Genomic DNA, 15,780 nt, shown 5'->3' on the forward strand with positions numbered 1-15,780 from the left:
TAATAATGTTAGGGGGATTCAACCTACAGATACTCTTACAAAAAGAAAGCAAGAATGAGGCTGGGAGACAGAAAAACTAACTGTGAGTGAGCTGGCGAGAGCGTGAGGGAGTACAGCTGTAGAAGTAATCATCTTTCAGGTCAACAGTAATTACCAAGAAGACTGAGGAAGTGAGTATAGGACACACGCACATACACACAGTTTCTTGTCTCTTCTCTTATCTTGGCTTGCTGTGTTTTCTTCTCGTCTCATTTATTTCACAACCAAAACATGCACCTGCTACAAAAGAAGATGTCAGTGCAAGCTGCAGGGTTTAATGGATAAAGGTTTCTCGCAGTAAATCCAGTTATATACACACTAGCAGTCTAATCTTGCTTCAACTGTGCTCTAATTAATTCATGAGTGATGTCAGGAAGTTACTGTAATCATGGCTAACACAGACTGCTTACACTGTGACATATACTGCTGCTTCCAGCTCTATTTTAAGCTATTTCCAGCGTCTTGCCCTAAATGCAACCTCTCAGCACAAGCCCCCTACATCTCTTAAATTATCTGACATGCAGCATGATGGTTCCCGTGTTTGGTTTTCCTGCTGCCCATTCATTCGTTTCTGTCATCTGTCATGTGTATAAACCTGTCTGACATTTCTGATTCGTTGTCTTGACTGACCAAACTGCTGGTTCGGCATTTAAACAAACACGCAGATAACACTAGGGATGGCTATAAGCATTATGTGGTGTAGTCCATTTCTCTTCTGAGCTCCTGTAGGCACAAATGCTTACATCTATGACATATCATCTCGTCTCCCGTGTAGATTTATTTGTCCAACAATGGCTCTTAAAAGTGGTTTTTTTATACAACACAACTTTTAACTATTTATACCGTTGCAGAGGAAGTTAAGCAAAACCTAGATCCTGGGATCTGTAGATTCACAATCATGTTTGCCTTTTCCTTTTTTTTAATATAAAGAAAGGAAAAGAGAAAAGATATTTTAAGAACCAGATCCACAGATAAGCAATTTCCATGCTCTTCTTGTCTCTACAGATTCATTTTTTTTTTATTCATCCTTCCAAACAAGGTCAATGATATAGTACTTCCTCTCAAAACCTATTCTATCCCCAGTTACTATGTTCAAGTCTCTTCCAATCAGTTTTAAAAGGCAGTAGATCTCATGCTTTTTACTGTATCAGAATATAGTAAGCCTCTGTGCTTCCTGGTAGCTGGGAGTAACTATAAAATAAGAATATAAAGTTGTGAGATATAATTTTTATACTGTATAGGCTGCATAGATCAACACTATGAGACTTTGATACAAGTAGGAAAAATGTACGTAAAGAGCTTCAGGGAGCATCATGAAATATCCCACACCATTTATGTTCTCAATATGGGATTATAAGCCTGCCTTTATCTGAACAATTGCTTTCAACACAGAATATGTTTTCAGATATTTAAACGTAATATGCATATGGCATGCTTGGCTAGATTTATCTTTGCAGATTGGATGCTATGACATTTAAGGCCAGCACTGGCTCAGTAGTCACGCTATCCAAACATCCCGAAACCCCAAAATAGGTAATATTTGTCTTAGATGTTTCATCCCTCTTTAAAACAAGCTGATCATCTCTCTCTCTCTCTCTCTCCACCCTTCACTTTGTTTGAAAGACTCAACTATCTTGCAGATTAGACGCAACATCAAAGCTTACCGTCTCAGCTAGCCTACACAAAATCTCATTGTACTGCTATAAGTTTTCAATTGTCAGTCTCTCTAATTTAAAAAAAAAAGTTGCTCAACTTACAAAATGTTCAAGGTTAGGCTTGAGATGGAACATCCTCCATCAGTGTTTTAAGACTGTAAGATTTATTTACTGCTCACTGATCTGGGAAAGTTATGTGGGACGTCAGCAGCTCTTCTGCATAATTAGTTCATGAAACTGGAAGAAGTCTGTAATTTCATTTGAAATGGACTCTTTGCCCTCCGTTCCAACCCTCCAGAGAACTCAATCTCCAAGGAGTCGAGGGTTCTCCCCTCTATAACAGCTAAACACATCAACCCTGCTCCTCCCTATCCCAATACCCCCCCACCCACCACCCCTAAGCCGTTACGAACAAAATAAGAGATGGAAGTCTAATGAAAAGAGGTTTAATAGAAGAGCAAGGCAAAGGTGGCTCAAAGGCTTGCTGCTGTTTAATTCAATGGGATGCTCTTGGTGCCTGAAGACTGGCCTATTTTTAATTGCACTCCTCTCTCATTTAGAAAAGGAAGTATGCAGCAATACAGCTTTAATGAATCTGAAAACAAGACAGGCTATTCACTGTCTCTCTGTCTTTCTCTCAGGCAGGATAATGTGATTGTGCTGGTTAGGTCCAAGTTTCGTCACAGCATTGTTGTCCTCTAACATGCACACATGCGCACACTGCAGATTAACCTGCATGCTTTCCTTAAGAGAAAAGAAAGATAGGCGTGTTCCCTGCTACTATGCAGTCTTATAAGATATACTAACATAAGGATATAAATTTAACAAACACCCACTTTCTCTAATCTCATCTGTCTTTCACACACGTTTTTGAAAATAAAACAGAGCATTACTAAAGGGCCACATAAGACCAAAAAGCAAAGAAAGATTGTGGGAATGTAGGAAGGGAGTCAAGCCTTAATCTGCGTCATTTTGTTCGCTTGCCATGAAAAAATTAACTCCAGGACTAATTCGATCAGTAATCTCAAACCGACTCAAGCAAACCTGCACCTGTCAGTCTCGAGTCAACCCAAAAGTATTACTCGCGTGTAAACCAAGCGGTCACGGCAAAAGTTTTGATCATCTCATTTATGTCATCGCAAGCTATTAAAAAAGTAATCTCACCATCTATTATAATCCGTTTTCTTCAGGAGTTACAACACCACCTCATCAACACCAAGTTAATCAGACCACAGACTGGAGCGTGTGACGGAGCTTACCTTTGCCATCTGTGCCTGGACTCCGCTGGCTTTGAGCGAGGCCACAGCCTTCTGAGCTGCTGCAGGGCTGTCGAAGTCCACAAAACCATACCCTGTACACACAACAGAAGTAACACAGATGCAGAAAGTGTCAGGAAGATGGAGGATGGTAAGGAGGAAAGAAAAAAATGATTAAAAAATAATCAGGAATGGGTAAAGTTCTGAATAGTGCTGAGGAAGCTCACTACTGATTTCTATCACAGAACTGAGGCTGTGTTTTCAGTGCATTAATGCAATAAATATGTCGAAATATAGTCAGGTCACGTATTTAATGAAAGCTGCTAGTTCTCCCTTTGAATGCATTTTTGCACAGAAGAAAACTGGTGATACAACAATAACTATACCATGTTTATGATCCATGTTTTTGTAATGATTTTTAGTGTATTTCAGTGCAACACAGCACTGAAATACACTACTAAAAGCTGCTCACTGTACAGTCTCTGTAGATTAGTTATGTGAAAAAGAAAACTTCAACAGCGCTCTGTGCAGGTCTGTGAAAAACCAAGTTCTTCAGTACCTTTCACAGCAACAATTTGAAGCAAACAGTTTCTATATCACCATCAGTCTCTCACATCTCTGTGGAGGAATTTTGGTCCGGTGTTCTTTACAGTGTCTTTCATTTCACTGTGGTCCACAACTGTTTTAAGGTCCTGCCACAGCATTTCAACCAGGCTGAGGTCTGGACTTTGACTAGGCCATTGCATCACCTCGGCTCTTTTCTTTTTCAGTCATTCTGTTGTACATTTGCCACTGTCCTGTTATATGACCCAGTGTCACTTAGGTTTAGCTGATCCACCTCAAAGGAGGGAAGCACCGGGCATCTCACAATACCTTACTGCAATACTTCACTCACAATCCAATGTTATTGTGATTTTTAACAGTTCTTGATATGCTGAGTATTATAGTATCATACGTTTATCACAGTGCCCCAAAGTTTAACTTTGTTAGTATCTGTTTTATCCAAGAAGATAAAGATCTCATTTCAGTTTGTCTCATTTTAGATTGTCAAGCACTGAACCAACACTGTTTTAAAAGCACGCCTTATACGTTGCCATAAGACAGACAGTCTGCTATGGGTCTGATATCAGTCTGTAATTGAATGGGGTCAAGTTGGCAAAAAAAATGCAATGGGTTTCTGATAATATATCAATTACCTGTGATAAACTGAGAATGAGAATCGCATATCTGTTGTTGTCTATGTAGACAGAAATTCATATTTAACAGAAATTTATTTGTCTCCTGGTATTTACACTGTATTGCCATGCAAAATAGCTTGATAATTAATAGATTTTCCCCTGCCCCTAAAAGTCAATATTGAAACTCACAGAAAAGAAATCAAAAACAATGTGCAACAAGGGTTGTTACTGACTATGAAGTAGATTATAGATCACAGGTTATAAATGAAAAATCAACCAAAAAGCTACTGTCCAGCAAATAACTGACATTTGTTATGTTATATAAAATCTGTTGCATCTGTTTTTGTTTGATAAGCTAAAATATGCCAAGCAACATTGGGTGTACAGTTACTACATTTTCAGTTGAGAGAGGATCCTGTAACTTACTGCAGTTTGGGAGAAATTGTCAGGTTTAATAATTTTTTATAATGAAAGTAAAATTCTACATTGAAGAAAAGTGTATTGTATGTGTATGCTGTCAGTTACATTTCTCAGAAAGGAAATTTGAATATGCAAAAAAACAAAAAAGAAAAACTGTATTTAAAAGGTCAAATTTAACATATAGAATAAGAAAGAAAGAATAGAATAAGAAATAAGAAAAGGTTAAGTAACCCCATGATTCAGAAATCAGAATTATCTTTAAAAAAAGCTGGTATTTCTAATTACTTCCATTATATTGTATCTGACTTCTCAAACAAAACACTAGAGATACATACATATATTCTTAAGTAATGATCAGTGTTGAATGTCTCTGCAGTATATATAAAAGACAAAAACTCATGCAACATACAATTACTGCAGCATTTGCAACAGCTGAAGTTACCTTTGCTCAAGTCAAATTAATAAGTTAAAAGTAAAATGTACAATGATATCCATTTAATTTGAAGCTCTGTGAATCTAGATTGACTAATGAAGGAGCACACAAAATAATCTAATTTTCTTTTACTGGGTATGGGGCCGAGTTAAGTGAGATGTCAAAAAAAAAAAAAATGGAAAAGGAAAGAAAGACTTCTGTCTGCAGTGTGTCAGACAGCTTGGATGCAATTGCGTGAGGCATATGTGAAGAAAACTGTAAAATGCTTGTGTGAGTGATTTTGACTGTATATCTGTATGAAACATGCATGAAGAGGGGAAAAAGGGGGGGGGGGGGGGGGGAAAAAAAAAAAAAAGCACAAAAGCCTTGAAATTCCAGCTGTGGTATGGAGTGGGCTGCATGTTAACACAGTTAAATGATCCACATGTCAAAAGCCTCACTTACCACAATCCTAAGTGTAAACATGATAAGAACGCTGGAAACACGCATACGCCTCATCCCTAACATCTGTTGTTGTCTGTCTGTCTGTTCCAGGGTTTGGAAATGCGCTCCATTTTGCTGATAAGCAGATGATATTTTATTGTTCAAAGGCAGCAAGCTGCTTTCACAGCAAGATCTGCACTGCACACACAAATATTTATACTGTTGCTAATGAGAAACTCATAATTTAGCCTAAATAGGGTTACACAAACACACATTCAAGTTCTTCCTGTGGAACACACACGTGATGTGCACACATTAGCCTCTGTGGCAAACACAGATGGATACACAATATATGCAAGCATGCAAATATCCACGCTACCTACAGCAGTACTGACTGCTTTTTAAATCTATATTTATTTAATTAGTGCCACTCTGAAACAGTTCCACTAATTGAGATTGCGCACACAGTATTTGTCAGCTGTGCATTAGGGATGCTTTCATTTTATTCCAGGGAATGTTGAAAAGTTCCATATCAGTTCTCACACTAACTATAATGGGTGCTGCTTAATTTTGGAGTGTCCATTTAATTAGTGGGGGGAGGAAACCCAAAGCAGATGTGAAACTGGTTAAGTCAGTCACCACTAATCCAAATCTGAGACCCTTTGTTCGACAGCACATCTTCAGCGTCATCAGCATAGCACAGCTGTGTTGATATAACTGGAGCTTCAATGGGCAGAAATGACAACATTTGTAAATCAGAGCTGTGTGTAAAATGATTTCACTCACTAGTTTTCTGATTAACTTAGATCTGAACACCAGTGAGTTATTATACAACATCTTTACTTTAAGCCTTCACTGTGACGTTAACCGCACGTCCATGACTGTGATGCTTTTGTGCTGACAAAATGTGTCCAGAAAGACAAACACCTGCCTGAACACTCACGCATATCGAGGCCTGATAAAATCATGGAAACACGACTCCTTCAAATTGAATTCATTTATTGTAGCGCAGTTATCGAGATCTTTTAAAAAAAAATCTCATTTGTGTAATAATTTAAAATGAAATTCATTAGGTTTGTCTATTATCACAGCAGCAGGTAGCTCCACAGTATACCAGATCTATATAAAAACCCACTATTAGTAAAGTGTGGTCTTAAAAGCCTTTTGGACCCATCTGCGATAATATATTTAAAAAAATGTTACTATTTGTGTCACATAATTTACAGAATCATTGCAGCAAACCCTGTGAAAAACTGAGAAAAAAGAATAAGTTATTATACATAAGAAAAATTGTTTTTAGTGCCAATTAAGCTGGTGTTAATGATTACATCTAATTCCTGTTTCTTGCATTAATATGATGATTTACATTTGATTTCTTAACCTATATATTATGTTTTATATATAATCTATGTATTATGAACTAGTATATTAAGTAAAGTTATGGTAGTAACATTAAACAGAGTTAAAAGAAAGCAACTTGGGTGTAATCATATTTACAGCATTCAAATACCAGACTGATCTGTAATGTAACCAACAGTCACTCCTTGAAGCCGTTCTGTTTACAGTGACTTACTGATCAGCCGAGAGGCTCATATCCAACACGTTCTTGTGCTAAAGTAGCACAAGAGTGTGTCTCAGGAGCCTTGTACGCGCTCTGTAAATAAAATACTGAGTTGTAGTTGTTGGCGTGTAATCTTGCTCTGCCTTGCACATTTAAGTTGGTCCTTACATCTAAAGACCTCAGGGAATTAGTGTGCATTTTATTCTCCTAGCACAGGTGTGTGTTGCTCAGCCCTGGCACCATTCACTCTCCTTTAAGCAAGAATGATGGAGACAGTTTTTTTTTTCCTCAAAGTGCTCATCTCACTGACTGGTTAGGTTTGACAAAACATCAGCCTTGAAGAGAATGTGCCATTTGTTTTGAATCTATTCATCACTCAAGGAGAGTTCTGTTTTCTGAACATCTATTTGGCCTTCTCTCCAGCGAGGTCTGAGGTCAAGTATCAGTGACAGAGTGCACCCTAGAAGCTGGTAGGGATTCATTGTCTTCCTCAAGGACACTTCAGAAGCCTGGACGCTTGTTGAATTGACGAGCATATGCCTGCCTTTCAAGCTGATGGACAGTTCTGCTGGTGAATACAACAAACTTCTGTCCACTTTGTAATTTGTAAATCATACAATACAGTCATGGTAAAAAGAAAGTACCCCCCCACCCCCCAAAAAGAGCATCTCAATTCTAAGGTTTTTACATAGCAGGTTTAACATATTAAACTGTGTTGTTACCTAAGTAATAACCTAAGTAAAAATGACTCTGGTAGAATAACAGTTACTTGACTAACTTGAAGTAATCCTTTTCTGTACTAGTCTCTTGCATATTTCTGGAGGAATACAGTTTCAGGTTGAGGTCTGGACTTCCACTTCTCCACGGAAAAACCTTTTCTTTTTCAGATATTCTGTTGTAGATTTGTTGGTGTCTTTTGTATGACCCAATTTGGAACAAGCTTAAGCTGTTGGACATTTGACCTCACATTAATATCTTGAATATTTTGTTATACAAATGTTTATGGTTGACACAGTGGCTGCAAAACAAACCCAAATCACCACCACTGTGCTTGACAGCTGGTATGAGGCGTTAGTAGTCATATGATGTTCTTGATTTTTGCCCAAACAAATTATTATGGCCAAAGGTCTCCACTTTGACTTTAACATGCTAACTGAGGCCTGTAGAGACTGAGATGCAGCTCTTGGGTTTTTTGCAGTTTCTATCAGAATTGCACAGTCTGAGGTGAATAGGGGTGCATTCGGCAGGTCCACTCCTAGGAAGATTGGTGACTCTGTTGAATATTTTCCACTTGTAAATTTTTCTCACTGAAGATTAATGGATGTCAAATTGTCTGGATAATTCCCAGATTGCTGGCACTGCGCGCGCGCGCACACACACACACACACACACACACACACAGATCTGAATGCTCCAGACCAGCAAACTACTTTTATAGGTGTGCTCTCACTTACTGATGATCACATGATCAATTCCAAATGATTTTTTAGTCTTAGTTTCTCTTAATGAAAGCAGCATTTTGGTTTAGGTTTTTGTTAAATAATTACATGGTGTAAGGACCATGTTATTTTTACTATGTCCTGAGATGCCAAATCTTAACTGAAAGACTGTGTGCTTTCTATTCAAACAAAATGTGAATGTGATTGAACACATGTTATAAGTCTACATAACAAAAATTGAAAATCTAAAACATTTAATCATTCATGTTTGTGCACTTGACCCTCTCCTCTGTGGTCACTCCAACAAATATTCCACTTGTGATAATACAAAAAGTGATAAAGTGCACACAAACATGCACAAATGATTCATAGACACCGATGGAAGGACAGATAAATATGAGCATGAACACACAAACACCACTAGATTCAATCCAATCTCCTGAGCTCCTGGCCTTGGTTAGCATATTCTAATGGCCCGAGTACACAAGGAAACACAAGGAACTCAAAGAAAGAGACGAAGCAATGGAGGAATTTGGGGGTTGCAGTGAGATGGGAACAGAGGGCAAGCGAGAGGCACAGGCAGACTGAATTTTAAGGGAGGGGGGGATTCTACTGGAGACACAGAGACAGTGAGAGGGAGGGTGCTTGCTTTAGGAAATGGAAGTCCTTTACAATCTAGTGGTTTCCTCTCCCTTCCTCTATCCTGTGCAGCATACACTCTCCCTCCCTCAGAGATCCCGCTAACAACAAAACTGCCAGTGTATTTAACACCGAGCTCCCAACAAAGCATAGGACTCTACAAACATAATACTTTTATTTCAGAGAATAAAGTAAAACTTTTATTTTCTTTGTTTACTTAATTAAACAGTAATTCTAAAAACAGTGCATCTCATTTCATGGCATCAAACAATATATTTACATTGCCCTGAAGACGAAACATCAATTTTTCAGGGATAAAGACCAAGAAAAACATCACAGAAACTGAGATCACATGGTTCCCGCATGACAGCAAAAGTATGCAAACCAATCAAACTGTGCGTCTCCTCGGACTGCAGGGGAAGATGGCTTTATTTATGTACCTGTCTCTTTGACTACATTTTTCATGCTTTCTGGCTCTCTGCATAGTCTTCCTGAAAAGAAAAGGCTGTCTGCTAAATCATCAGTTTCAAAGGGTCTCCTTCCTTTTCTGTCAGCCCCAGTTTATTTTTACCCCGTCCCTCCACCTCTCTGTGCCTCCACCCATCCATCCCTCCCTTTCCAAGAGAGCTCTCTGTGCCAATTTGTACTCTCTTAGTCACGCTAAGCACTTATCTTGTCCCTACTGAATGCCTTTGCAATCAAACCAACACTTATCCGGTTGTAAGGCACTCTAATGGCCGACTGATAATGAAACTCCTTCATTGTGAGTTAACAACTGGCTAAAAGATGTATGAAGTCTACATCACAAGCAGCGAAATTGCTGATGAGAGCCACAGCCTGTAATCGCCTATGCTGCTGCAGCTAGTGTATTATGGTAGACTGTGCATTAAATATTGTGCATCAGTTCATAGCTTGTTGTACATGTTTAGTTTCCCTAGTCATGTCTGCAATATAACTAGGACAGGGTGGCAAGTTTTCAAATGTAATTTTTATTTATTCATTTTTTACAAGGAACAAAGACACCAGCTTCGTGTATGCTCTTACCTCCCATGCTGACTATTACAGGCAACGAGCTGCGTGAACTTTTCTCTGGATTGATTAGTCAACAGTGCCAAACAAAATGTGAGTGAATGTGATTAAAACAAGCTGTCAATTTGTCTTCTTTGGTCTGAAGCCATTAACTGACGTTGCAAAAAATCGAACAGCTTGCAGACTGTTAAGTCACAGTCTGACTTTTATTCTTATTAGAATAAAATTTTATTCATTAAACTTTTTATCTGACTTGAAATTGAACCCAGAAGAGAAATAAAAGTCTGTGCAGTTACAAATTCTGGACTCTAAATATAAAACCCACATAGTAATAGGGTCCAACCTCAGCCACTTCATTAGGTACACCTTATTAGTAGTGGGAAGGCCAGTTTGCCTTTATAAATGCATCCATTCTTCACTGGGACAGATTCAACAATGTGCTGGAAATATTCTACAGAGATGTGATAGCCCCACACAGTTGCTGCAGATTGGTTGGCTGCACATCCATGATACAAATCTCCCACTCCATCACATCCCAAAGCTGCTCTATTGGATTGAGATCTGGTGACTGTGGAGGCCATTTGAGCACAATGAAGTCATTGCCATCTTCAAGAAACCAGTTTGAGATGATTTGAGCTTTGTGACATATCACATTACCCAGCGGGAAGCATCCATCAGCAGATGGGTATATTGTGGTCATAAAGGAATGGGGCATAGTCAGCAACAATACTCCGGTAGACTGTGGCACTGAAATGACTGTCACTTGGTACTAAGGTGCCCAACGTGTGCCAAGAAGATATCTTCAACTCCATCACACCACCAACAACTAATCTGAACGGTTGATACGAGGCAGAATGGATCCATGCTTTCATGTTGTTTATGCCAAATTCTGACCACATCCCCTAAATGTCAAAGCAGAAATTGAGAGTATTCAGGCAACATCTTTCCAATCTTCTATTTGTTTAAAATGTAACCCGAGTTTCTGTTCTTTCCTGACAGGAGTGGTGCATACCCATATGGAAAAGATATATATAAATCTTATAAAGTTTTTATCTGTCTTGTATGAAACTTGTATGAAAAGCATACAAGAGTGAAAACACATAAAATTCCTTGAAAAATCATATAATGAAACTTGTATGTTTTGTATACTTACTAAAAAATATATATGAAAGTAATGAGAAAGTGGCCACTTTCATGAGTAAATCATGTAAGGCTTATATGATTTATACATCAGTAAATCATATATGTTTTTACTATTTCTTTTCCATATGGGTAGTGTGGTCTTCTTGCACATCTGCTTTAACATTCAATGTGTTGTTTTAGGTTTAGGCTGCCTGTCTATTAGCTCAATATCTGGCTATTTTCTCTCTTTTAGACTGCTTGCTAGAAACCTTAAAGACAACTGAATGGAAATTCCTAGAAAACCTGTCTGAACAACAACACGACACTTAAATCACGTTTCTCCCTTTTCTTCGTAAAGCATCTTTGGGTCCAATTTCAGCAGATTGTTTTGACCACGTCTACATGCATAAATGCATAGAGGTGCTGCCATGTGATTGACCGATTGGATACGAGTTGATTAGCAGATGCACAGGTATATTTAATGAAGTGCCAATGAGTCAAAATTGACACCATGTGGCATTAATCTTAGTCTTTTATTTTATTTATTGCAAAGAAAAGTCAATACATAACTGTTCATTTAATAATTTTTTATCTTCCCATGTGGTTGTTTAAAACCCAAGTCACAAACATATTGTATTAGCCGAAACAGCTTTTCCACAATGTTTTTATAATAGGTGTAAATCTATATTGTGGACTACTTTCTACCATGGATTGATACATAGCCGATGTATTTGAGCACCAGATGTGCACAGGTTGGAAACAGAGTGTCAGCATCCATTAGAGAGATCTCACCCAATATCGTGGCTCACTGACGTGCTCCTAACAGCATTTTTATACAAAAGTACAGCACTGGTAAACACTAATAAGCTTTAGACTTTCAAATAAACTGTGTTTGCCTGGGATTGGTGAACAATGAAACCATATCATCACCCATATCCAGGAAATATAATTGAAAGCAGAAATTACGTTCGTTTTCCATTTAATTTGTAAGCACTCGTGCAGTACGATCAAAAATGATAACTTTTCCATACTATAAAGAAGCATGAACACGAAGACATAATTGGCAGACATCACAATTATGAACTGGAGGCCATACTGAAACAGGTTTTGAAAAACTCATTTCACAAAACACCAATGACAAAAATTAATGAGCCGAGAAAGAATAACTGATAACTATCACTGGACTTATAGAATTTTCTTCCCTTCCTTTGGCTGTGCTGTAAAGCAGTCAGGAAAGGCATTTTAATATGCGCTCAAGACTCCCAAGCCATATTTGATTATGTGATGGTGAAGCAGGTAGCAGCAAGATGAAGTTTAAGATTTACATAACTAGCCAATTAGAAAGATTCAAGATAATGAGCGAAGTAAAAGACTTTCCAGAGGAGCCTTACTGAGATTTGGTTTTCCCATTATTATGTTAAGACAAGCAGGAGTGGAATCAAAATATTTTATCCTAAGTAATCAGCACAGATGAAGACTTAAAATTCACATTAACATTTCTCCTATCAGAACCAATCAGTCTGGGTTTTCCTTCACTCACACCGTCCAACCTGAAACTGTGATTACAGGACCTTTGTGCTGTTGTCCTAAACCGTGTCAGGATACCTTTGAGTACAGCTCTGACAGATGAGCAGCAATCATTCTGAACGCACGCTCTTGTGTGCCTCTTCAAAACAGACGACTACAATCATATTGATTAGTGCTTTGTTCAGACCACTCTAACAATCAAGCAGACCCTCATCAGAGGACACTTGAGTGAGCCCCGTTTACCGCAGAGACGATTTGAAACATATTGTGTCTATTGTCTGGTGTTCCCCATCCTGATTTTGCATACGACAACAATACCAACAGCTTGCTTTCAAAATGCGCTCAACTCTGAGTATCATTAGAGAGCAATCCTGAAATCATCATCACGGTGAAGTTAAGCAAAATAGAGATTCTCTAGAAGTGCATTATTACGATAGATTAAAGGATAACATGGCCTTTATAGTCAGCGGCCGTGTGTTCTCCAACACATGGACTTACACTGTCGGTGTTTAAGTAAAGGAAATGGTCTCTATAAATAAAAAGACTTAAATATCAAATCAAGACCTGAGGTTGTGAAGTAGAGTGCAGATACTGCATCCTTGCAGAAACAAGTAGAATGAAACTCACTCACCTTTGCACTGATTGGTGTTTTTGTCCAAGATGGCCTTTGTAGAGACAATTTTCCCATATCTGCAAAACAAAAACAACAACAATGTAACATTCTGATTTGCTGCTGGCCCATTTTTAACATCTGGATCAATATTAGTTATTTGAGTCTTGGGTAAATATTTAGCTGTGCTGCAGGCAGAGCTGCAGGGTTATAATTCTGGTCTATCGTTGAGTCACAAGTTTGGTCCAGTCAAAGGAAACAACGCAGTGATGGACTACCACAAAATATGTACACCAAAAGGTCACCACAGGATGACTTGCGTCAGAATTATTAACAAGATAGACACACAACCTCCATCCAGCAGATGGAGGAACAAAAAGTCCGTCCCTCCATCTGCTCCCTCTACCAACTTTTAATGTCTCCTGTCCGATTCACCACCTTACTCTCTTATGTTTGACACCTCTGCCTCTCTCTTTGTCTACTTCCTTATTTTCCCCCCACATCCCACTTCTATTCTCGAGCTTTCTGTTCTTGGGTTCTCAGAAAGAAGTTAATAATGTTTCTTATCAGACCAGTCTTTTAGTGCTCAAGGAAAGAGGAGAAAGAAACAGACAAAACCCAGAAAGAGGCTGAGAAGGTATGAAGAGAGAGGATAACAGAGACAGAAAGGAAGGTAGAGTCAGAAAAAGACGAAGACAGAAAGCTTGAATTGTTGAGATCAGCCTGGATCACTGCCTGGCTTTGTGGATGAGACTTTTAATTAATGTTTTCACACTGGTGCACAATGACTGACTGGCTGGCTGAGTGACTATCAAACAGATTGACACTCTGCCCGACAAGCTCGCCGACTGGCTAGCAGACTGGCTGATAGCCCCAGGTAAAGGATGGAAGTATATTCCCTCTTCTGTTTGAGAGATGGGAAGAAAAGAAAAAAAAAAGGGAAACAATGAAGGTAGAAGCAAAAACAACTCAATGAGAAAACAATGCAGAAGCTTCCTACTAGCAAAGGAGGTGAGAAAAGCAGCGGAAGGGTTGGAGAGACTAAGGAATGTGAAATAGACAAGGAGAGGGAGAGCAGTCAGTCAAAAGATAAAAAGATACTCAAGGCGAGCAGGAAGTGAGATAGTCCGGGGGAGATGGAGAGATAGTAAGAGGTGTTTAATAAAGAAGAGATCATTTAGTTGTCAGCATCAGGAGAGTCTCTGTCAGCCAACTCTGTCATTAAGAAGAAGAGAACCGAGTCTAGCTCGCCTGACAGCCTCATATCAAACTCTATTGGGACAGGAAAAAAGGCTTTAAAGGACTGCTATCACACCTAACATGACAGATGAGCAGCGTATGATCTCGCAATTGGCAGAGAGAAAAATCACTGTTTTTTGTCAAAAATCAAACATTTGAACAACACTCAGTTTTCACACATTTTCATTCCTGCAATTTAAATCTATATCTGAATGGTATTTACAAACCCGCTGATTGTGATGGGCTGAAATCAAATCTGTTTGGCTGATACCATTTCTTTCCCAAAAGTCATAGCTGGTGGTAAATAAGGTCTTTGGCCTGCGGCTGGTGGAGCCAGCCAACGGCTGCAGACGTGAAAAACACTCTGAAGAAAACAAGGCTAATCGCCCACACGTATACGCAACGGCACAGATCAAAAAGAAAAGAAAAAACCTACACCAAAGCAGTAATCACACACACACTACACACACCATCTGGCAATAGCAAGACCAACTCTCAGTGACTTCTACATCAGCATGACTCAAGTGCATGTGACCGAACACTTGAGCATGCAAATACTTGTGTAGGTGTAATTACGTGTGTGACAGAGTATGTTTGTGGAAGTTTGAATCCATGTCAAAGATCTCATACATCATCCACGTGTTTTGCCAACTTGTTTTTCCCAGCAGAAGACTGAAACATATCCAGACTCTGGACAGCGGGGGTGTGGGGGGATGGGGGTGCCTGGGTAGTTACACTATGAATCTTGAAGAGGGAAAAAAAATAAAAATAAAAATAAAAAATGGTCGCACTGGTCTAATTTCAAAAAGAGGAAAACAAAAAACATGTTTCCATGTTTGGGTACATTATTGTCAGACTGTATGTCCACCTGTTCCCTCTGTAGTTACGCAGGTTAGCGAGAGGAGAGGAGAAGAGAGAGGATGACGCCATGGCCTTAGGGAAATGTCCTATTACAACAACAATGCACCATCCAAATCTGTGATTCAATGGCAACATTTCATTTTATCCAGACAGCTACAACAATCTACTATTGTGCAGAAGAAATGGAAAAAAGTATTGATAACAGATCAGATGGTTAAGTGAGGAAATTTTAGATGATGGAATAAGAGGAGAGGAAAGTGCAGAATGTCCTCTTCAAGTCCCAACTGGAACATTTTGGTTGATTCCAACAGAAACCAAATAACATCGACCTACACTTCAATCAATAGCA

The 15,780-nt window shown here is 38.8% G+C and overlaps 1 protein-coding gene across 5 annotated transcripts in view; it reads right to left on the reverse strand.

The window, feature by feature from the left end:
- LOC309717931 (RNA-binding motif, single-stranded-interacting protein 3-like) overlaps positions 1-15,780 on the reverse strand; it is a 162,899-nt gene that overhangs the window by 58,959 nt on the left and 88,160 nt on the right. For all 5 annotated transcript variants that reach the window (XM_082552863.1, XM_082552862.1, XM_082552864.1 and 2 more), the window contains 2 exons: positions 13,353-13,411; positions 2,954-3,045 (listed from right to left, as the gene is read on the reverse strand). In XM_082552863.1, coding sequence (XP_082408989.1) covers positions 2,954-3,045; positions 13,353-13,411 — 151 coding nt within the window. The remainder of the gene's footprint in view (positions 1-2,953; positions 3,046-13,352; positions 13,412-15,780) is intronic.

The sequence above is a fragment of the Aulonocara stuartgranti genome (assembly GCF_965226115.1).
Source record: "Aulonocara stuartgranti genome assembly, chromosome: 11".
In the NCBI taxonomy this organism is placed as follows: Eukaryota; Metazoa; Chordata; class Actinopteri; order Cichliformes; family Cichlidae; genus Aulonocara; species Aulonocara stuartgranti.